General features: G+C 53.1%; 9 protein-coding genes across 10 annotated transcripts; 2 read left to right on the top strand and 7 right to left on the bottom strand.

The window, feature by feature from the left end:
* Positions 1-842: 842 nt before the first annotated feature.
* Positions 843-2775, bottom strand: CKM354_000781400 (uncharacterized protein; the record flags this gene model as incomplete). Its single annotated transcript, XM_044803173.1, has 9 exons — positions 843-1025; positions 1078-1227; positions 1285-1393; positions 1441-1574; positions 1627-1761; positions 1825-2095; positions 2144-2266; positions 2330-2653; positions 2714-2775. The coding sequence occupies 9 exons, from the start codon at positions 2773-2775 to the stop codon at positions 843-845; spliced, it is 1491 nt and encodes a 496-aa protein (XP_044659108.1).
* Positions 2776-4816: 2041 nt separating this feature from the next.
* CKM354_000781500 (uncharacterized protein) lies at positions 4817-5578 on the bottom strand (the record flags this gene model as incomplete). The annotated part of the gene is made up of 1 exon (XM_044803174.1): positions 4817-5578. One exon carries the CDS (start codon positions 5576-5578, stop codon positions 4817-4819), a length of 762 nt encoding a protein of 253 aa, XP_044659109.1.
* A 466-nt stretch (positions 5579-6044) lies between these two features.
* Positions 6045-8144, top strand: CKM354_000781600 (uncharacterized protein; the record flags this gene model as incomplete). 2 transcript variants are annotated; one of them, XM_044803176.1, is made up of 8 exons in its annotated part: positions 6045-6254; positions 6314-6400; positions 6454-6580; positions 6635-7195; positions 7254-7423; positions 7477-7572; positions 7625-7814; positions 7885-8144. In XM_044803176.1, the coding sequence occupies 8 exons, from the start codon at positions 6045-6047 to the stop codon at positions 8142-8144; spliced, it is 1701 nt and encodes a 566-aa protein (XP_044659111.1). The 2 variants fall into 2 exon arrangements, with proteins under 2 accessions (XP_044659111.1, XP_044659110.1); XM_044803175.1 differs by having other exon boundaries at positions 6314-6392; positions 6446-6580.
* Positions 8145-9473: 1329 nt separating this feature from the next.
* On the bottom strand, positions 9474-10145 carry CKM354_000781700 (uncharacterized protein; the record flags this gene model as incomplete). The annotated part of the gene is made up of 1 exon (XM_044803177.1): positions 9474-10145. The coding sequence occupies one exon, from the start codon at positions 10143-10145 to the stop codon at positions 9474-9476; it is 672 nt and encodes a 223-aa protein (XP_044659112.1).
* A 224-nt stretch (positions 10146-10369) lies between these two features.
* Positions 10370-11302, bottom strand: CKM354_000781800 (uncharacterized protein; the record flags this gene model as incomplete). Its single annotated transcript, XM_044803178.1, has 3 exons — positions 10370-10600; positions 10861-11198; positions 11272-11302. The coding sequence occupies 3 exons, from the start codon at positions 11300-11302 to the stop codon at positions 10370-10372; spliced, it is 600 nt and encodes a 199-aa protein (XP_044659113.1).
* Positions 11303-12266: 964 nt separating this feature from the next.
* CKM354_000781900 (uncharacterized protein) lies at positions 12267-14564 on the bottom strand (the record flags this gene model as incomplete). Its single annotated transcript, XM_044803179.1, has 1 exon — positions 12267-14564. The coding sequence occupies one exon, from the start codon at positions 14562-14564 to the stop codon at positions 12267-12269; it is 2298 nt and encodes a 765-aa protein (XP_044659114.1).
* A 746-nt stretch (positions 14565-15310) lies between these two features.
* Positions 15311-16153, bottom strand: CKM354_000782000 (uncharacterized protein; the record flags this gene model as incomplete). Its single annotated transcript, XM_044803180.1, has 1 exon — positions 15311-16153. One exon carries the CDS (start codon positions 16151-16153, stop codon positions 15311-15313), a length of 843 nt encoding a protein of 280 aa, XP_044659115.1.
* Positions 16154-16679: 526 nt separating this feature from the next.
* CKM354_000782100 (uncharacterized protein) lies at positions 16680-17523 on the bottom strand (the record flags this gene model as incomplete). The annotated part of the gene is made up of 2 exons (XM_044803181.1): positions 16680-17119; positions 17172-17523. 2 exons carry the CDS (start codon positions 17521-17523, stop codon positions 16680-16682), a joined length of 792 nt encoding a protein of 263 aa, XP_044659116.1.
* Positions 17524-19009: 1486 nt separating this feature from the next.
* CKM354_000782200 (uncharacterized protein) lies at positions 19010-20654 on the top strand (the record flags this gene model as incomplete). Its single annotated transcript, XM_044803182.1, has 3 exons — positions 19010-19208; positions 19259-19666; positions 19729-20654. The coding sequence occupies 3 exons, from the start codon at positions 19010-19012 to the stop codon at positions 20652-20654; spliced, it is 1533 nt and encodes a 510-aa protein (XP_044659117.1).
* Between the last annotated feature and the right edge of the window lie 124 nt (positions 20655-20778).

Raw genomic sequence — 20778 nt, forward strand, 5'->3', positions numbered from 1 at the left:
AGAGCCTGCAGTGGGCCGATTGCACTCCATTGTCAAGCATGACATGATGTCCAAAGGGTCACAGTTCTGTGCTAAAGAAGCTGCGATGCGAACTTCTCTTCCAGCCTCACAACCTCAGCCAGGAGATGCCCCCGGCGCCAATGACCAATCACACAACCAGCCAATTTCCCCGCTCCGCGCGGGCGACAGTGGCACTACTCCCGCAGCAGCCGCGAAAATCTTAAAAAGTCTTTGCCGACCTCACGCCATCTGTGCCCAGGCATGTAGCTAAATTCCAACGCCCTCGCCGAATTGAGCTACTGAATATCTGTCCTGCGATGGAGTTGCAATACCTCAAACTGCTCCCTGTTGCCGTTACGCCAGATCCATGGTGATGGATCACTTCCGCCCTGGCTTGGTCTGAACCCGGCGAATCGCGCGGACATGCTTGGCCAACGATATCGGGTGACACGCCCACGGATTACCGTGCATACTTCACTCGCAGAATTGTTGATTGTCTGACACCAGAGAGCGAAGTTCAACTACCGATGCTCATCGCGTTGAGCTAGCTGGGATCAAAGAATCAGCACTAAGAGTACTACACCGCCACACGTACGGAAGCGTGTAATCAAGTCGCAGGGAAGATGTGGCAAGCTTCGGATGAATTAGAGCTGACGGAGCTTCTCATCTGTCCGTGATCATTGTGTTGGACCGAGGTGCACTCTGCGCAGGAACAGGGCTTTTGCCGAATCAGAGAGGCCACCTGAGCGACCATCCATGACTCCACGACTACGATTAATTACATCCATTCGCGCCATTCTGCAAAAATCTCTCAGCAAGCCTTTAGTCGTCCTTGATGACAGCTAGCCAAATAACGCATCGCCGAGCCGGATGTGCACTGATTTCTGCTGGACGTAGTTGTCCAAGGCAGCTTCACCAAGCTCGCGACCGATTCCTGATTCCTTATAGCCTCCAAAAGGCATTTGGTGGTGGATTGCGTTGTAGGTATTCACCCAGACGGTACCGGCCTTCAGAGCATTGGACACCTGCACATCGCGTCTTAGCAAAGTCACACCTTCACCATGACATTTGAAATACCTCAATTGCGGTGTTCAGGTTCTGGGTGTGCACTGCGGCAGCAAGACCGTAGTTCGTGTTGTTTCCTACGCGAATGGCGTCTTCTTTAGTCTTGAATTTGGCAATCGAGCATACAGGTCCGAAGATTTCTTCCTGTTGGATTTGCATATCCTGAAGGCTGCGTCAGTAACAACGCCTCGACAGAGTGTACTTCGCTGCCCAGCTCACCTCTGTGACGTTGGAGAAGATCGTTGGTTCAATAAAGTAACCTTTGTCGCCCTTGCGAGTACCACCAGTCTCGACTTTGGCACCTGCCGACTTGCCGGAGTTGATGTAGCTACCACATGGTCAGCGGATGACAGGAATCGACAACGCTGATCATACCTCATGACACGATCGAATTGGACCTTGGAGACTTGTGGCCCTTGGAATGTGTCTTTGGCGAATGGATCTCCGACCTTGTTCGCCCGTGCTCGCTCTGCAAACCGCTTGACAAATTCGTCGTAGATGCCTGCGATCTGTCAGCATACTGTTTGGCTGAAGGCGTGAGATCAACATATCTTCTTGGACATAAATGCGCGATCCTGCAACACAACACTGGCCATGGTTGTAAAAGATGCCAAAGTTCACCCACGAGATTGCGTTGTCAATGTTCGCATCATTGAACACAATATTTGGCGACTTTCCGCCGAGCTCCAAAGTGACCTACAGCAGCGTGTCAACGACTTTCACTGTACCCTGTGCCTGATTGATAAATCAGTTGCATACCTTTTTCAGGTTCGAGCTCGCTGCAGCCTTTAGGATGGTTCTTCCTACGACTGTCGACCCGGTGAAGGCAATTTTGTCAACATCCATGTGCGATGCAAGCGCGGCCCCAGCAGTCTTGCCAAAGCCCGAAACGATATTGATAACACCAGGCGGGAATCCAGCTTCCGATACCAGCCTTGCAGCCACCAAAGCACTCAATGGCGTTTGTTCAGCGGTCTTGATCACAACGGTGTTACCCGCCGCAATTGCCGGACCGACCTTCCATGACCACCTGTCCCCTTGTTAGCGGCATGGCTACAACTCGATGGCTGTGACGTACATGAGCAATGGGAAATTCCAGGGAATAATCTGCCCACAAACACCAATCGCCTCCTTCCTGATGTAATTGAAGGTGTCGGGAGCAACGTCCACCACCTTGCCTTCAATCTTGTCCGCCCAACCTCTGGCCTATAAGTCAGCGAAATGAAGCTTCACGGAGATCTGGCCTTGTTGACTGTTTGCTTACCCATAGTATCGAAGACAGCCCGAGCATAGATTGATGTCCACCTTGGCCATGGTGATCGACTTGCCATTATCAAGGGCCTCAATCGAGGCGAGTAGGTCATTGTTCTCATCGAAGAGCTGGGCAAGACGATTCAGAAGCTTGCCACGATCTTCTGGAGTGACTTTCTTCCATGGCCCTTCGAAGGCTTTACGCGCTGCCGCAACTGCCTTGTCGATATCTTCTTCGTCACCTTCATAGACAGAGGTGATCACCTCCTCGGTAGTCGGATTGATTGTTTCGAATTTTCGCCCTTTGGAGCTGGGTACAAATTCGCCATTGATGAAACTGCGGAGATGTCAATCGACCTTTTTTCGAAGATGCTGAAGGTCTCGCACGGTAACTCACAGGCCGATGGGTTGCTCATATTTGCCAGAGTGTGGCGTCTCAAGCTGCACAGAGAGCGACATTTTCTCTTCGATACTTGGGGGGAATTTTTTACAAGTTTCTGAAACAGCGGGGCTGCATGACTTCTTAATAGCCCAGAACTCTGCCGTCGAGTGCGGGCAGAAGTGCAGAAGTGGATAGCTCATCAATCACTCATTCTCCCCGCTAGTTCGCTCAGACGGAGGTCGAATCATGAGGGCCATATCTCCGACCAGCTCAGGTACACGGCCGAAGCCTAGAGCTCGTGGTTTGGGCATGAGGAGTGCACAAAGCATGCTCAATGAGTGGAGGTCCGTCGGGCTGACGGAGAGATGGGCCAACGACAGACGACACGGCCGTACGGTGGACGAGCGAGTGGAGCGAATCCAGGATCAAGGCGTTGTTTCGTGTGGAGCACAACGCGAGGGGCGCGCATGATCATCCGGTGAGCAAGGAGAACATCTTTTGGGCGTAGCATCGATGATGCTGACGGCATTGAAGAAGCTTTCATCAACCAGACGCTCAGCAGGTGTCCTTGTAAGGAAACTGTGTAAGCATTGAGTTCTGCAGGCTCGGAGCATAGGACCTTTCCTGGACCATGCTTCGACACAATAAGTCTAGATCTGGACTTGCCCGCCAAACAGATTCTGGACAATGTCGTGCGCCACGCTCGACCGCAAAAGGCTCGCCGAAGACTAGTCGGAAGATGAGGAATCATCCCGCCACAGAGTGGTGATTTGAAGCTCCAATATGGCGAATGTAGCTGGTCAGTTCAGCTGACATTGAGCCGCGATGACTCGCTACATGATCTGCTAGTCTGCAGTGGTCTTTCATGCCGCCTGGTACCTTCGATGTGAGAATGATCGTACCGCAACTGGCCAGGAACACGTAAGCATGGTCTAGCAACCTTGTATCTCTGCAGCAAATGTAGACTGCTCGTTTAGACATTCCCTTGGTCCTTGATACAACGTGGCATCGAGCCTGCTCATAGGGCTGTGCATGAAAAAGCTGTCGAAAGAGTCTTCCAGGTAGCGGCAATAATATGGAGAGGTGCCACTTGCGGAGAATTGCTGCAGGCTTCCAGATGTGGTCTGACGAACCCCGAAGCACCCTTGCAAGCGCAAAGCTAGTTTTACTCTTCCTGGTCAGTAGGCTCCGGCAGTATCCCTTCTACTTGGACCTCTCGTTGGAGCAAGAGAAGGAAGTTTGAACTTAAATACTGGAACTGGCTCAAGCATAGAATCCCATCGCACTTCAACGACCGGGATTGCCCTACAAGGGGCTGTGGAATTCTGGCAGTCTAGCACCGGATGGCTGACGGTCTGTAGACACTCGGGTTTCCATGCCTCAAAATTTCGAACTTAGTGATTATCTCCGGCTGCAACTACTGGGCTGAGGTGTTGCACGACCGATCGTGGACTGCAGATATCCTCAAGGTTCTCCACAATTACGCCAGCCCGCTTTTGCGCTGTGCGAACAACAAGTACGGGGACGAAGGACAGCTAACCAGGAAACGGAACATGAGGTTATACGATTGAGCCATTGCTTGCATTCTGAATTGCTAGCGACGGCAACTTCAAGTGCCTAAAGAGGCACACGAACATTCTGCCAGCTTCAGGACGATACCCCTCAGCCATCGTGATTACAATTGTTCCCTGCAACGACATGGTGGTGTGACATGCTCACTGTCTCGCAACGTCAGCATCGTTCTAGACGACGGCCTTGCACGTCTTTAGTGCAACTCAATCCTGCCGCTCGACAGTAGTGGCACTTTGCACAGGTGGTGTACCCCTCGAAATATTGGGTTGCGTTCTACTCGCCTATTGCACCTCTCGAAGACAGTATTCATCGGAGAAGCTGCTTCATGTAGTCTAGGCTAGCGTATGCTCTGTTGCATTCCATGTCATGGCGCATGCAGCCAACAACGATCGTCTGACTAGGAGCCTAGCAGATCAATTACACGCGCGAGATTGTACACCGCGAGTCTTGTGCAGACTCGTCGGGAGAGTTGGAAGCCGGGCTGTAGTTGTGGCGTAGCCCTTGACCAGGCTCGAGACAACAATCTCGGGATTTGATTTGCTCTAATTACAGCCTTTCGATCGTACGGGGCAGTTTATCGAGTGATCCAACGTCTTCGATAATAAGCTTGCAACCATAGTCAATCGGCTTTTTGGCATCATGGTTGAGATAATCCAGATAGACAGCTGCAAAATTCCCCACTCCTATGCCCATCGCAGTTGTGACCATCAGTGCTAAGTCAAGACAGGTACGGAGCTCTGTCTGATTTATATCGCCGCGCTTCGTCCTAGCAACGACGATATAAGTGCTCCCAATCATAGAGGCCACAAGGCATCCCACATAACCCGCTTCAGAGGACTGGTTTATCGCAGGCAGTATTCTACCGAGTACGCTCACGATCGGAATCGCTTCGTGCATCAGCAGATCCTTGAGCATCTGTCGGATCTTCTTTAACCGCGCCGTGGATTTGATGTCGTCCTTCGAGATCGGGATATGGGCTGTGGACTGTCGCAGATGGCTGAAGAGCTGGCCCCACAGAGCTGCGAGCTTTCCTTGTCCAAGAGCAGCCAGTGCATCTTTGGAGATAGCGTCAGGACACCGCTCTGATCCTCGATGATCGAGCACGCCAATGTTGACCACTCCAGTAGTGCAGATGATGACCCTATGTCCTTGGGATCGCAATCGATGCGCGGCCTCCGCGACGCGTGACAAAGTCGAGAGCAGGGGCGTATCTTCGCTTACTCCTGTGGTGTGCTGAGTCAGTTTCTTAGCCCGAGAAGACTGGTAATACGCACTGATCGCGATCACAATGGTGTCAGACTTCTCCATTATCACATCGACCAGAGACTGCCGGACCTGAAGACTTCTGCCCGATCGGCTGGTGTTCGAGCTGCGAGATGAGGCGAATAGGGTCGAGCTCACGCGCATCGATTGCTTGCCCGGCAAGCGTGTGCCTCTCAAACAACAGCACAGCTCGGTCGTATGGACCAAGAGTCAGCTCTAACTCGAAGTTCAAGGATCTGTCTGTGCTCCTTCAGGCACTACTGGGATCCAGGCGGTCGATCAAGCTCCGTGCTTAGCATAAGATGGGCATACAGTCTACTGTACTAACAACCCATGGTATGACCAGCCCCAACCTCGTGGTCTTCACGATGCTTGTCGTCCCCTAGTCGCCATATGCGCGGAGAAAGGGCAATTCAGTCAGTCCAACAGAGCCGTTCGTGATGCTGAAATACTTTAAAGTGCGGGTCCGCTTCTTGGAAAGCGCTCACGAGCATTGCAACGAGGCACCACCATGGAGGCAGCCTTAGTCAGGGACGGGCAAAGTACCGTGATCAATGGCCTACTGCTCTTCGGCGTCGTCTTCCTCATCCTAGTCGGACAAAATCAATACAAACTCCTTTCCCGCATTGCTTGGACAATCAATCGAGCTCTTGGAGGAGCCCCGCATGGCACCGATCTGCCCGGACCGAGTGGCTGGCCTATCATTGGTAATCTCTACGATGTGCGTTGGCAAAGAGTCAATCAACCAGATCTGGACTTCCTCGTACTGACTGCATGTAGATGAAGGACGGCCACATCCAGAAGTTGAAAGAGTGGCAAGCCAAGTATGGCGATGTCATCCGGTGCCAGCTTGGCGAGCGTGAGATGGTAGCTGAGCAATTCGTCCCAGTGGCAGATGGCCCGTTCTGACAGCATCGCAGGTTGTCATCAACAGCCACAAAGCCCTCGCAGAGACTGTTGTGCAGCAAAATGTGGCTTATTCGTCCCGTCCTATCTTCAAGCTCTTTCACTCCGATTATGCGTCCAATGGCATCTGGACGGTTGGCAGTGAGTTGTACCAAAAGGCCCAAATCGGAACATGCTGATGGAATTGATCAATAGCATCGCCAATCAATGATTCTGTTCAGCGCACTCGGAAAGCCTTCAATGCTCAAGTGACACCGCGGGTGCTACCCACATACACCAAGGTTATTCATCCCAAGCTCAAAAAGCTGCTGGGAGAAGTTTTCGGCATCAGCAAAGGCCATGCGGTCGACATGGCTGACATCCTTCATCGTTTCGGAACTGGCCAAGTCTCCGAACAATTGATGGGGCTTCCTCTCGACGACGACACTGTCGCCATGCTGGCTGAAAACGAAACGAACATCTTCCGCCAGCGTACTGTGGGTTTTCCAGCTCGCGACTATGTGCCGATTCTGCGTGGCGTGAAACGGGTAATCTACAGTATAGGCAAGGCACTTGGGATTGAGAGCTGGTCCTGCGATGAAGCAGAAGATCGTGCTCGTGGCTACCGCCGCAAGCAAGGCGTCTACATCGATAAGCTGCTCCATGATCTCAAAGCTGATATTGAGGCGGGAACGGCGCCTCCTTCCATTATGGGTAACATCCTGAAGAAGAACCTTTTGGATGATACCGAGATTCTCCTAGCATCATACACTGGCAGTACGCTTTGCTCGTTTTCCTTGCGTTTTTTGAAAGCTGCTGACAAAGTGTTACACAGTTGCCGCTGGCGTCAATCTCGGCTACGCACTCAACTGGACAGTAGGATATCTTGCCAATCGTCCCGATCTTGAGGAGGCAGCCTACAGCGCCATTCGCGAAGTGTACGGCGACGCACCTCCAGATCCTCACGATGTCGATCGTGTTGAATTCGTCAAAGCTCTGCATCTCGTGAGTTCATGCCATCAAGTCTTCTGTTGCAATTATCTGACTACTTCTCCCAGGAAGGATCTCGGGTCTACACTCCCGTGCGTCTTGGCTTCCCACGTGAGACACTCGAAGGTGCCACATACAGAGGCATGAACATTCCGAAAGGAACGGTGAGTGTTGCAGAGCGTGTACGAGCACTGCCCGCGGGACTGACGATGCCAGCTCACTATCATGAACCTCTATTCCGCTAACCATGACCCCAATGTCTATGATCATCCAGACGACTTTCGGCCAGAACGTTGGATGAATGGTCACAAAGGCCGCACAGACATGCTGGAAGCTCCTGGCGGCAAGATTGGTGTGCCAATCCTCACATTTGGCGCTGGTAGACGTGCATGCCCTGGATTCGAAAGTAAGCGTTGTCTCATGCGACATCTTCTCCCGCAAGCTGCCCCGCGAGACTAATGTTTCTGTTACTGTAGTGGCCAGCCGAGGACTCTACTCGACGCTCGTTCTTCTGATTCATTTCTTCACCTGGGAGCGCCAACCAATGAGCGAAGAAGCCAAACAGGACGTCTTTCCTCTGTTCCGCAACCAGCGAGAGTGCTCACTCGAGATGGATGCACTCGCGGATACTGCCACGCCCACAGAAGCACAAGCGATTCCATGGGCATGCGGTATCAAGTTCCGTTGCCGAGATCCAGCAGCTATGCAAGCTTGGCTGGAGAACAACGATATGTAACTCGCGAAGGAGCCGAAAGCATCGCACGGCTTCGGGATCTTGCACGCAATTTCAAACGAGGACCGTGGTAGCATCGTCAGGAATCGTACAGGAGCTTGCCACGGTCTTCTGTGGTTGCGAGGGCCATATCACTGGGCCGACAGGAGAACAAAACTTTCAACGCTTTGAACGTCCTTGATGACCACTGGATACAGTGATCTGGTCGTCGCAGCAACAGAAGGTCGTGGCAAGCTCTTGTACGAACAAGTATTTTGCCATCACTGTCGTTGTCACATGCAAGCCGCAGGCAGTCGCAATAGCTGTTGTACAATTGTATCATAGCTGAAGAGTATGCGTCTATGTTTCGTCCCTTCCAAAAAAGAGCATCGATCAATGCCCAAGTGGGTTCGCTTTCGGTATGAGCTTCTCACTTTGGCACGTCACAAACTCCGTGTCCGAATTGTGCAACTCCCTAATCTGTCCGTGATGCTTGCACAACCCCACTTTATCAGATCCCAGAATTGAGACCAACATAATGCATGACGCTAGTCTCTCCAGTCGTGCGAAGGGTCATGCAGTGTCCTACTCCGTTGATCCGGAGCTGGACAAGGACATAGAAACATGCATGAAGTGGCCGAAGGTTGGAGATACTTCGTTGCAGATCCTGGCCCTACTCCAAGGGGCGAGCCTACAGGGTGAATCAGATGTGTCAAAAGCTTTACTTGCCCTGTGACATGCCGAAGCGAATGCGCGACTGAGGACTGGTCGACAGGCATACGAAAACCCCGGGAGCCATGTCGATCACCAGACGCAAGGACAGATCTGGGGATAACAAGACAGCTCACAGGCCGGAAGTTGCCCACAACGTTTCCTGAAATCGCGAATTCTCCTTTCTGGCGCTGCTCGAGCAGAATTCAGGGCTTGTTTTCTGGAAGAGCCAGTTGACCACGAACAGTCCTGATGCGCTGTTTTTTTGCGATTCAGAAAAGCATGGGGGTCTAACTTCTTGTGTCGTCTGCATTTGAGTAGTCCTCTCGATCGAATGGCTTGCAGATAGTTCGTTCCAGTAATCTCAAGACCGGAAATTCCTAGTCTGTTGGCAAAGCCACTATACGATGCAGTCTGTTAAGCTTTCCCGGGGCCAACGGCCGACGGCCCACGGTGCGAGATGCGAGATGCGAGCATCGACGTACCCTATTCATCAGCGTGCAGAAGCCGGGTAAGGATGTGGAGTAGTGCGTGTCTTGCCAGCATGATCCCAGCTAGACTACTGTAACAAACTCTGATCGCACGGTCTGATGATGGTCTGAGTCAGTCCTGGCCACCCGGACACGCGTACACGACACGGAATCAGTTACGGAACGCTCCGTTCGTGAAGACGCCCTCTGCCTGTAAAGACGCAGGTCGCTCCTTAATCCTTGTCCACCACGCCACGACATTTCTCCTCGCAGGGTTCAAGACCCAGTCGCCCCCGCCTCGAGCAACGACTCTCCACAGTAGTCCGTAGGACAAGATATCCGCCGCAGAGAATCTGTCCCCGCACAGCCAGGTCTTGCCTTCGAGATCATTCTCAAGTTGGTTCAGGGCTTGATTTACTCTCAGCTTCGTGGTGAGCCTTGCTTCAGGACATGGGATCCGGTGACCTAAGAAGAGGTCCAGGTTGACAGGGTCATCTCTCCACCATTCGATCACAGGCTGACAAATCTCTGTATCGAGTCTCCGGAACCACATTCGAGTCTCTGCTCGTTCTTGTGCATTGGAGCCGAATAGTGAAGGGTAGTCGCCTTCCGCCACCTCATCAAGGTATTCGGCCACGGCTGAGAGTTCTGTGATAACCGTTCTGCCGTCGTCGAGCTGCAGTGCTGGAACAGTGCCTCTGGCATTTATCTTTAGATAATCTGGTCGCCTGTTCTCAAGGGTGGCAGTATCGACATTTTGGATGTGAAGACTCAATCCGCGGCGCTCAAGAATGAAGAAACGTAGAGCGTATGGAGTACCGCGTGGAGCATCGAAAAGCTTCATGACGATTGACAAAGCCACAGATGAGCGAGACGACGAGAGTGAGATTGGAAGGTCCAAACTATACTGTGGGTAGCCCAAGGCCGAGGAAGCTTCGCTCCTCGCCGCTGACTAAGATCACCAATCCTCTAGATGCTTGGCAGCAACGACTGTCCCTCGAATTGTCAAGAGTCGACCAAGAGAATTATGATGATCCTAACTCAATCAATCGCTTCCCTAACCGCCTCCTACAAATCCCCCCTCGGAATCCCCAACTTCTCATTCCAGATGCCCCAAGGCCTCGAATCCCCCAAAGCCTCCCTCTCCAGCGCCTCACCACCCACAAGATCAATAGCCCCCATCGTATCCCCATCAGCCAACCTCTTCCGTCCCTGCTCAATAATTTCCTCCGACGTAACATGCCTGACAATCCACTCCTCCCCATCATTAATCCCTTCCAAAACTTCCAAAATATCATTCTAACAAAAATGAAACGAAGAAATATAAACATACTGATTCTTCACCAAATCCGATCGTTCCAGCATCGCCAGAATTCTCTTCGCAATCGTCGGCAGCGTTGAGGCTGTAAAGATTGCCGTCCCGCCATCGATCAATATCGCAGTTTTCGTTTGTACATCGAAACCAGAAAAGCCCCGATTTCATTCCCCAATCGAAAAATGCACCGGGAATCAGCGCAGACCAGGAAATAACATCTTCTTTCGTTCGGAGGTAAACCTACCGTTGCGACTTTCGGCGGTAAAGCGGGCTGTAAAGCTGCGAATTTGGGATCACGAGACGGAGGGCCGAATTCGCTGAGAATGAGAATTTCTACTCCGGCGGCGATGGCGACGTCCACGAGGATTTGTTGGCCTCCGGTTGCGAAGACTGCGACCATGCAGATGACTATTTGGTGGCCGCGCATTGCGGTTTCGAGCTCGGTTTGGTTGGAATAGTCTGCTCGGAAGATGGGGATGTCGTTGGGGAAGGTGGAAGTGGAGTCTTTGCGGGTGAGGATGCTAAATCGTATGCTGACTTCAGAAATATGTTCAAGACTAGATATGGGTGCCTGGATTTCCGCTGGCCTGTAACAGAAGCCAGCGTGCCAGTGAAGAGTGACATATGTTGCTATAGCATCAAAGAAAATATGTACCGATAAGGAGGATTCTCTTCGAGGACGGCATTGCTACTTGGGTGGCCGTGTAAGCAATTGTGAAATAAGAAAGGACTGCAGATGAGTGACTGCTATGCGACGAATCCTGGAGAGCGTGATGATACGCCTACCGTCTATGGCTTTATTCGTGTCTAAGATATTTCTCTTCACAAAACAGTGACTGCATCGTGAAGCTTTGGCTACGTTTGGCATATGCTCCGTCAGCGATGTATGCTGCCAAGCAGATTACTGACCGATCATGTATCACGATCACGAGGGAGTAGAATTCCGGTCGCAGACAGACGCCTTTCCACATCTGGTTGTTCTAGACGATCGTGCGAAGTGTCATTCGTCGGCTGCAGTCTACGCGTGTTCTATGTTGGTGGTGAGCCCACAATGGCGTCCGATCTCGTGCAGACTCCTGTTGGGCTTCGGCGTCCTGGTTCCTCCGTGGCCCTCAAACTACGTTGCATCGTGCAGTGGGCGGCCAACAGGAGAACCGACAGCTTCACGCGTTATGATGCGTAGTACAACACGGGCATTCTAACCATCCGAGCCTCGCGGATTGCCTCGTACAGCGTTCCAGGCGCGTGAATCCTGCCGAATGAACCGGCGAGCTGCTCTGTCCCGTTCTCAAGCCGTCGTGGATGCTCGATCGTGTGCATATGGTACTTCTCCAAGAAGGGAGATTCGATCAGTATAGCCAATCCAATGGTAAAGCAGGCAGCACCAAAGTGGTGGTCGAGATGCTCATGTCCAGCCTTCGAACGTGAGTTGCCAACGACGATTGAATTGTCTGGTCCTCCTTTCGAAGTGGCTGCGGCCAAGCACGATGATCAGATCGATTCCTGCCACGAAATCGTGAGCGCAGTTTGTGATCTAGGAGCTTTGCGGAAGGCTTGTACCTTGAGTTTGCGTCTGCATGAAGTTCTATTGCTCGTTGAGATTAGTGATCAGTGGAGAACGATAACTCAAGCTCTCAACAGATCAACGACTCATCGAAACCCACCCGGCATACCAAAGTCATCTTCTTCATCAGTTTCCACGCCTTCGTTTTGCACATCGTCCAGAGCAGCAGCAAGCCGTTCCAAATTGCCTTCTTGCTGATCCAACTGCCCGAGACCTTCGTTTCTGAGCAAAGTCTCAAGTTGTTGAAGGTCCAAGCCTGCCTGCTCGGTCCGTGGCTCTAGCGGTGCACTCTCAACGAGCAAACGATGCACTCGCTCAATGTCCAGCTCTGGCTGGACACCTCCTCGTAGCACAATGAAGCGTCTAGCGTGATCCTCGAATGCGTTCTCTCTTCCAGCTTCACGAACCTGGGTCATCATTTCTGCAGCGGTTGCAGGAGGCTCTTCGACTTCAGCGTCTTCACCTACCGCTCCTGGATATCGCTGATTGTACCACGGGAAGAGGTCTCGGAAGAAGCGAGAGACTGCCTGAACCTCGTCGTGCTGAGGATCCCTTTGCGAGGCACGCGCAAGTGCTTGCTGGAGAGCCGCCAGGACCTGCTGCTGACCTCTTCCCGACTGAGACAGCTGTGGTGCCCTTCGTTCGAGGTGATATGATGTAATGGAGTCGTGCGGAGGAAGTGGATCAGCCGAGTTTTCAACTTGGTTCGTGTACTCGCGCGGAATGAGCGCGATGAGAGCTGGCGTGTCCGAGAGCAATACGTGTCTGGCAATGTTCGTTTCGATCTCGGATGAGTCTGTCGGCGCCGCCGGTGTACCTGCAGGCACAGCACTGGCAGTTTCTTGAAGCAGCTCGATATTCTCGGGCGTGTTCCATAGGTCCTTGGCGCGAGTTGCGTATAGCTCAGCGTAGAGCTTCTCCTTTTCTGATGCTGCCTCCTTGCCCCATACGGCAGGCGGCGCATCGACATTGAGTTCATGCATCAGGCGTGCAATGTACCAAGGATATCGACCGACGACTGTGAACAACAATTGCTGACCTTTGCCCTTGTTTCCAGCTTTACATTCTGCAAGCGCCTGGCTCAGCTGCACGTTCGGCATTCCCTCGTGCACAGCTTTGAAGACGGCATTGCGGCTAATGTTGAGGTAGTCGATTTGCTCTTTGGAGCGCAGCGCGTACTGGTCGAGTACAAGCCAGAGTGCATAAGGGTCGTCCTGTGGAGAGAGAGACAGCAGCATCTTCGTCCACTCGTAGACTGTTCGATATGTGGCGCGCATGGTGAGATTTTGCATGTAGCGCCAGCTGGCCAGCCAGAACTCCCGATTCTCTGGGCGTCGGAAGTCTAGTCGAGCTTTTCCATCAGCCAGGTTCTTCGTGAACGTGCTATGTACGGCTCTTCCGAAGGAGAATAGGGCTCGCTCAAGCAGATCTCCGGCCGTCGTGAAGTCACGCTCTTGCTTCGCGATTTCCGAAACCTGCAGTAATGTCGAGATGTGGTATGGATTGTGCTGAAGCAGCATGATCATGCGTTGCGGATCCATGGATGCCACACATGTCTCGAATTGCGATTGAACGTCCTGGTAGGCAGTGTTGTGCACAAACCTGTACAGTACTGTGCCATCTGCGCACTTCTCCTCCACCTCCATCCCCAAACCACCGCTCGTGGCCTGTGGCCAGTCCTCCTTGCCTTGAATGAAGATGTTCCTGCGTAACGCCACAGCAGAAAGACCAGATCTCCCATCGTTCCGCTGCCCTCGCAGCGCATCTCTCAAGCCCACCTGTTGCCGTTGCTGTCTCCGATTGCCACCCATCGCCACGCGTGGAGGTGCACCATCCTCTCGATCGCCTTCTAGAGCAGCACGTCCAAACAGCCTGCGCATCTCGTTTGAAGCATGCAAGTGCGAGCTATCAATCGCGAGAAGTCGATTCGCTTCGTCCAGAGCAGGATCAATTCCAGCAGCAGTGAGATGTTGAGACGCATTGCCCTTTGTAGACAGCTCCTTCAACGCTGCATCGATGTCGTCCAGATCCGAAGCCTGATTAGACTCTGTTTGCCCATTCGCCTTCTCGTCTGCAGCTTTCTTGCCCTTCTTCTTGCGTTTCTTCTTCTTATTCGCTGTTGATTTGGGCGCAGTTTGAACAGGCGTTGTCGCTATTGATTCTGGCTCTGCAGCTGAGCCATCATCTTCCTCTCCATCCTCATCCTCGTTCGCTTCTTCTTGCTCTTGCAGCAGCTCGAACGCGCTCTTCTTGGTCACAGGAAGTGGCTCGTCATCTTCTGATTCTTGCTCCTCCTCGAGTGCTTTGGCTTCCTCCTCCAGCCGCTTCAGCGTCTCTTGCTCCTCTTTCTCGCGCTGTAGCTTGCGCAGAGCGCGGGAGGACATGATGGTGTTGTGGTTTCAGAAGCTGTCTTTGGGTGCTGACTTTCAATGGAAAGTGCGGGTTGTGTCAGAGCAATGGCGGTGGCCGGATCGAGAACGCCGCTTCGTTTTGCGACCGCGTCCGGTTATGTTCCTGGTCTATCTTGCGTATCAGAAAGGGAACATTCGCGTCGAATGGGGAGGAGATCAGTGTGTACAGAAAAGTCAGGCCGCGATCCAATTCACTTTTTCGATGATGCACGCGAAGCAGAACACGTTCAACAATGACGCAACATTCAGCCCCGCGATTCACCAGATACATTTCTCCTGAGCGCCTTATGCGCGTCACTCCCATGTTCGCATGTATGTTCGTTGATTTGGAGAAACTGCAGTCGTACTTCTCATGGCGATCTACTATCTACTGGTAATAGTGCAGAGCATGAGCGGCAAGAATGTAGCGCTGTCGACGACCAATCTCAACAACGCTCATGCTGGAGCCATCTAATCTGGAAAGAGCAGTCTCCTGCATTTTTGTGTATGGCGTATGGCGTAAGCCTTCACTGAGAGCGGAAGAAGATGTGCATCGATCTCTCAGCATAGTGTCGGGCAAGCCGGCCTCGCGCCCTCTCCTTGATGCACGCATCGGTCATTCCCAATCAAGCAAGAAGCGTCGATGCCGCGTGGCAAAGATAGTTGGCCATGCCACAAACCATGAGCACCATGCGCTCAACAAGCAATTCAGCAGAGCGACTTTGTACTTCTTGCGCACCTCATCCATCCGGCACGCCACAATGCTCCGTCACCATCGCCTTGTCCACAAACCCCAACCTCATCAAGTCCTCAATCTCGCGCACATTCCCCTCCTTCGCCTCCTCCCACTTCTTTTCCAATATCGTCTGCAGCATTCCCTCCTCCCAGAACCGCAGATAGTCAACTTCGACTGCCATGGTACAAAGGTGGTCCCAGAGCTCGCGATTGCTCATTCGCGCGATGCGATTGCCGTCAGGGTAAGTGCTTGGATCATCGGCATCGTCGGCCGGATCCTTGTGGAACCAGAAGCGATACGGCCAGCGGCTAAGGTACTCGCGCATGGATTCGATGCTGATGTGACAGAGGACTGCTTGCTGTACGGCGAACACGAGTACCGTGCGCAGATCATCGTTCGTGTAGTGACGCTCTCGCTGCAATCGGCGCAACTCGTCGCGGACCTCGAGCTGCTCGCCGTCGAGAGAAATGTTGCTGTTCACCAGCAGTCGTTTCAGGTCAGCAACCGGGTCTAGCGAGCGCAGGCGGAAGCGCGAATGGCGCGATCGGGCTTCTTCGAGTGCGCAGTCCGAGTGGTGGCAGGTTCGAGCATATGGGCGAGTGGTGTTGACGTTATCCTTGTCGCTCGCGAACTTGAGGCATTCATCGTCTGGACAGAGCTGAGCGTCGCTCTCGACGACAATGGTGACGGGCTGTCGATCTTCGTCCGACTCGTCGCGGGGCATGCTGGTTGGCGAGAGCATGGTGATGTGAGGGCGTGGGCGCATCTGTGCGGTAAGGACGACACCACCACCTTCCGAACTGTCCGACAACGACAACTTCCTGCGCTTAGTGGGAGATTCTGCCATGTTGGTGAATGAGGGGAGCCGCGTGGTGAATGGAGTAAAGGACGAAAGATCAACAAACCCAGGCTGCGACATTGGCGCTAGCGCGAAGACATGCAGGAGCAGGCGCAGAGGCAGCTGCACAATCACCTGTCTCGTCTGATTTCACGCCTCTCTTCCTTTGTTCGAGCATGCGTGACTTTGACACTTGCCTGTTCATGCTCACACAATGCCTTCTCTCGTCGTGCACCAGCGGCAAATCCACCTCCACGTCGCAGCTTTCCTGGTCGGTCCCGCCAGATGTTTGCATTTGCGCGGCCTTCCGAAACGAGCCCTTTGCGTTTTCATATCGTCCCGCGAGCGCGCAGTTCGAAGCCCCTCCGTGTGCTCTGAAGCGAAGCGACAAGAGCCAGCAGTAAGATGGACAGGATCAGAGACAGGGAATTCGTCACATTCAGGCCATGGCCCGGACACTACTGCATCAATCCTCAGCTTGCATCGCCTCGCTCAAGATCAGTCATCACATACCTTTGCACACTATGTACTCCCCTCACAACTTCGAATTCTCTCCGTCAAGCTTCGCCGCCGTGTCAGCAACATCCGCCGCCGTCTCAGCCGCAGCCTTGTCCTCACCATCCACTTTGTCCTCGGCCTTTTTGATGCCATCAGATTCCGCATCTCCGCCGAAACTGGCAACGACCTTCTTGACCACCTCCAATGTTGGCGCCGGTCCCCCCGGCTCCGCGGCCAGCACCTTCCCGCTCTTGTCAACCACAAACACGCCTCGAGTGGTGCCCTTCGGTGCCTTCTTCAGTCCAATGGCGCCTATCAGCGTTTGCTTCGGGTCGCACAGCAATGGATACTGCAGCTTTTGCTTCTCGACGAAATTCTTGTTGGCCTTGGGCGAGTCGTTGCTCAAGCCGTAGATGCTCAACCCGGCTGCTGTGAGGTCGTCGTATGCATCACGGAACAAGCAGACTTGTGTGGTGCCTGCGACGCGTCAGCTGCGCTCCTCTCGCGCTCAAGTCTCAATCCTGCTCACATCCTGGTGTGCTGGCCTTTGGGTATGTGAAGAGTACCACTCCAGCCTTACTCTCCTCTACCAACTTGGCGAGCGAGGTCGTCTCCTCACTGTGCGTCTGGACTTCACCGCCAAAGCCATCGAGTTCGATGCTGTCACCAACCTTTGGAGCACCGGCCTTTGCAGACGCTGCCTCCTTGGGAGCGGCTTCAACTGCCGCAGGCGCATCCTCGACAGCAACCTCAGGTGCTTTCGCAGCTTCAGCCGGCTCTGCCTTTGGCGCGTCCTTCTTTGCTTTGGACTTGGATGGCGCGCGCTTCTTGGCCGGAGGGGGCGGAGGCGGAGCTTCCTTTCTCTTGCGGAGCTCAACCATGGTGACCTGGCGCGTTAGAGTTGCTGGCACGAGACAAAGCGGTAATGAGCTACAGAGAGAGGGCAGCGCAATGAGGTGTCAGCTACAAGACTGCGCGATGGTAAAAGAGACAAGGGTGAGGAGTAAACAACGGGATTACGCTCGCGCAGAAGGTGTCACCACACGGCCTGCCGAGTCTCGTCTAGGGGCCGTCTGCCACTGTGGCAGGTGCGGCGCTTTGCGCCATCCTGGGACATTTGATCGAAGGCCCAGCAAGCTCAAAGCAACACGAAGTGCACAGATGTCGCGTCCGAGCTCCGAATGCCTTGCGGTTCCTCCCGGCGGCAAGGCGGCTCGAGCTCGAGCTCGTGTGGAGCCGGCATGTGCTACCCTCTCCCACCTCGACGCGATCCAACATCACATATCAACATTGGTACTTATCAGTATTGGCGACCATCGATCATCCTCCGAATGCAGTTGCTCCGAGGTTGGCACCAAGGTGCGACAGGAGTCGATGTCTCGAGAAGCCAGCACAAGGAGGCATTGTAGCCTGAACATCTGCCGGTATCATTTGCACCGCGACCTGGTCTCGTTGACTTCACGATTGATGCCCTACGCTGGCTTGCCGTACCGGACTACCACTCCTACCAGCTAAGATCTCTAGAAACGAACAAAGCGGTGGAAGTGCAACATCGAAGTCCCGGCAAGCTACCAGGTTCCAAGCCGTGCATCATCGCGTTCCTGCTGGACCGGAGCTTGGTAATGCGCGGCGGCAGCTTCAGGCCCATGATATGTGAAGTGAAAGCATATGTGTACACTGTTATTGGGCGTGCCGTCAGATTCTTCCCCGGGCCTGCCTCAACTCTATTGCCCATTGCCAGCACAGATCCGGACAAGTCCAGTTGGCGGCACATTTCTTCCACCTGGCAACATATCCAGCTTCAAAATTCTCGCACTTACTCCTCTTCTCTGATTGTACATCGCATACAAGTACAACTGACGTGAATCATCTAGGTTTTGTGTCGAGAAAAGGGCCCATTCAGAAAATTCCACACCTGCGGGTCCATTTCGGAGCTATGACATCGCATTACTAAAAAGTGGCAGAGGACTCTTGACGCGCACCGCAGAATCGGACTCGAAGACCGGTGTCGGAAGACAGAATCTTGACCTCACGTTCAATTGCCACCACAAGACTCACCGCGAAAAAGAGGTTAAATTCACTTGGCCTCATCTCCAGGCCTCCAGAAATTGCCAAGACTGCACATACTTTCCGCGGTCCATCATTTCAAGGCTGATTTTCTTGCCTCTCCGGACACGCTCTTTTGAGAGCCATTACTGCTGCAAGACCAAGCCACCGGAGGTCGCATTCTTGCATCACTGGAGTTCGTGGTTCCTGTTCTGCACATCAGAATCCGGTTCCAACCAGGAGGTCTCCACGAGCAATCACATTTCGCGACTAGACAACAGAACCGCCTTGGTCAGGCCGCTTGTGGGATCAACTTCCATCATGGAAGCATCAGCACCCGAGAACACAACATGGCGAGATCGCATCGGCGGAAAGAAGCTCTCCCCTGTCGACAGCAATGTCGCACGATCTGACGAATCCGGCTCTGGGATGCAAAAGGTGGAGAGTGGGTTGGGCAATGGAGAGGTTGTGCCAGCTTCGATAACGCACAAGAAGGTGAACTGGATTCAAGCTACTTTGAGTATGTTTTCAAATCGCCGAAGTCCAGCATATTTCATTGACACATGACAGTCTTGATCGCCGAAACCGTATCCCTCGGTATCTTGTCTCTTCCAGCTTCAGTCGCGTCAATGGGTCTTGTGGTTGGCGCCTTCGTCATCGCCATCTTCGGAGTTTGCACGCTGGCTACAGGATTTATGCTCTACTACTTTCGTATGCGATACCCTCACGTGCAAAACTTTGGCCAAGCAGGATATGTACTCGCAGGCAAGCCAGGGCAGTACATTGCCGAGACGCTATTCCAGCTCCTTTTGGTCTTCGTCATGGCAGCACATATTTTGACCTTTGGGACGATGGCCAACACTGTTGCTGGGAACAGCTGGAAATGCACTGTGGTCTTCAAACTTATTGGCTTCTTCATCTGCCTGGCTTGCACCCTACCGCGGACTTTCAAGTCAAATTCATATCTTTCTGCAGTTTGTGAGTTCCTCGATCAACTTTTGGATCACTGCAATACTTTACTGACGGAATGCCTGCTCCAGCTTGCCTCTCCATCCTCGCTGCAACCCTCATCGCCCTCGTCGACATTGCCATTATCGGTGAAGGCGAAGGTACCGCGAAGATCGCACCACCTTCAAATGTCGTCCCAGCCGACTGGATGATGGCGCTCAGCAATGTGCTCGTCTCCTTCACTGGCCACTTGGCCTACTTCCAGGTCATGGCCGAAATGGACCGCCCTCAGGATTTCCGCAAATCTCTCATTGCCACCAACATCAGCATGAGCTCACTCTACCTCGTTGTCGCGATCGTCATCTACTACTACGCCGGCGCCGACGTTGGTTCTCCGGCTCTCAGCTCCGCAGCACCGCTCTTCGCCAAACTTTCCTATGGTATCGCCACGCCGACCATCGTCGTGGCGGGCGTCATTGCAGGTCTTCTCGCGTGTAAACGCATCCAAGCTTGGTTCTGGGAAAGTGTCCGGAATGAACCAAAAGCCGCTGATGAGATTTCTCTGAGATCCTGGACGTCTTGGGCCAGTATCGTGGTAATCCTCTGGGCTCTCGCATTCATCCTCGCGAATGTCTTACCTTACTTCTCACCACTTCTGGCTCTTATCGGAGCCATCTCGGGAACCTGGATCACCTTGGGCATTCCGAGCATGACGTGCATGTACATGTGCCATCATGGTTTCGCATCGACCGAAGTTGAATTGAATGTCACGACTGGAGAAGATGAGACGGGTGCGAGGAGTGTGGAATTGATGACAAGGGAACGACAGATATGGCGATGGTGGAAGGTGTTCACTTTTCCGTCACACGCTTCGCGAAAGGTGCAGTGTGCCTGGGCTGGATCGATTGTGCTTTTTATTCTGGGGATCGTGATGGTTGCGTTTGGAGGGTATGGCAGCATTCAGACGATGGTAACGTTGAGTACCGATAACTATGCTCCGTTCTCTTGTAAATCCTGAGGGCATGTGGCTGTTTCGCTGGACTGATGTCACTAGGCCTATCAGCTATCGCGACGTCCACCAGATAACGAGATGTAGAGATAGGAATTGGAAAAGGAATCTTGATCAAGATCGACGACGGCAG

Source organism: Cercospora kikuchii (genome assembly GCF_019650295.1).
Source record: "Cercospora kikuchii DNA, contig_00004, whole genome shotgun sequence".
NCBI classification, from domain to species: domain Eukaryota; kingdom Fungi; phylum Ascomycota; class Dothideomycetes; order Mycosphaerellales; family Mycosphaerellaceae; genus Cercospora; species Cercospora kikuchii.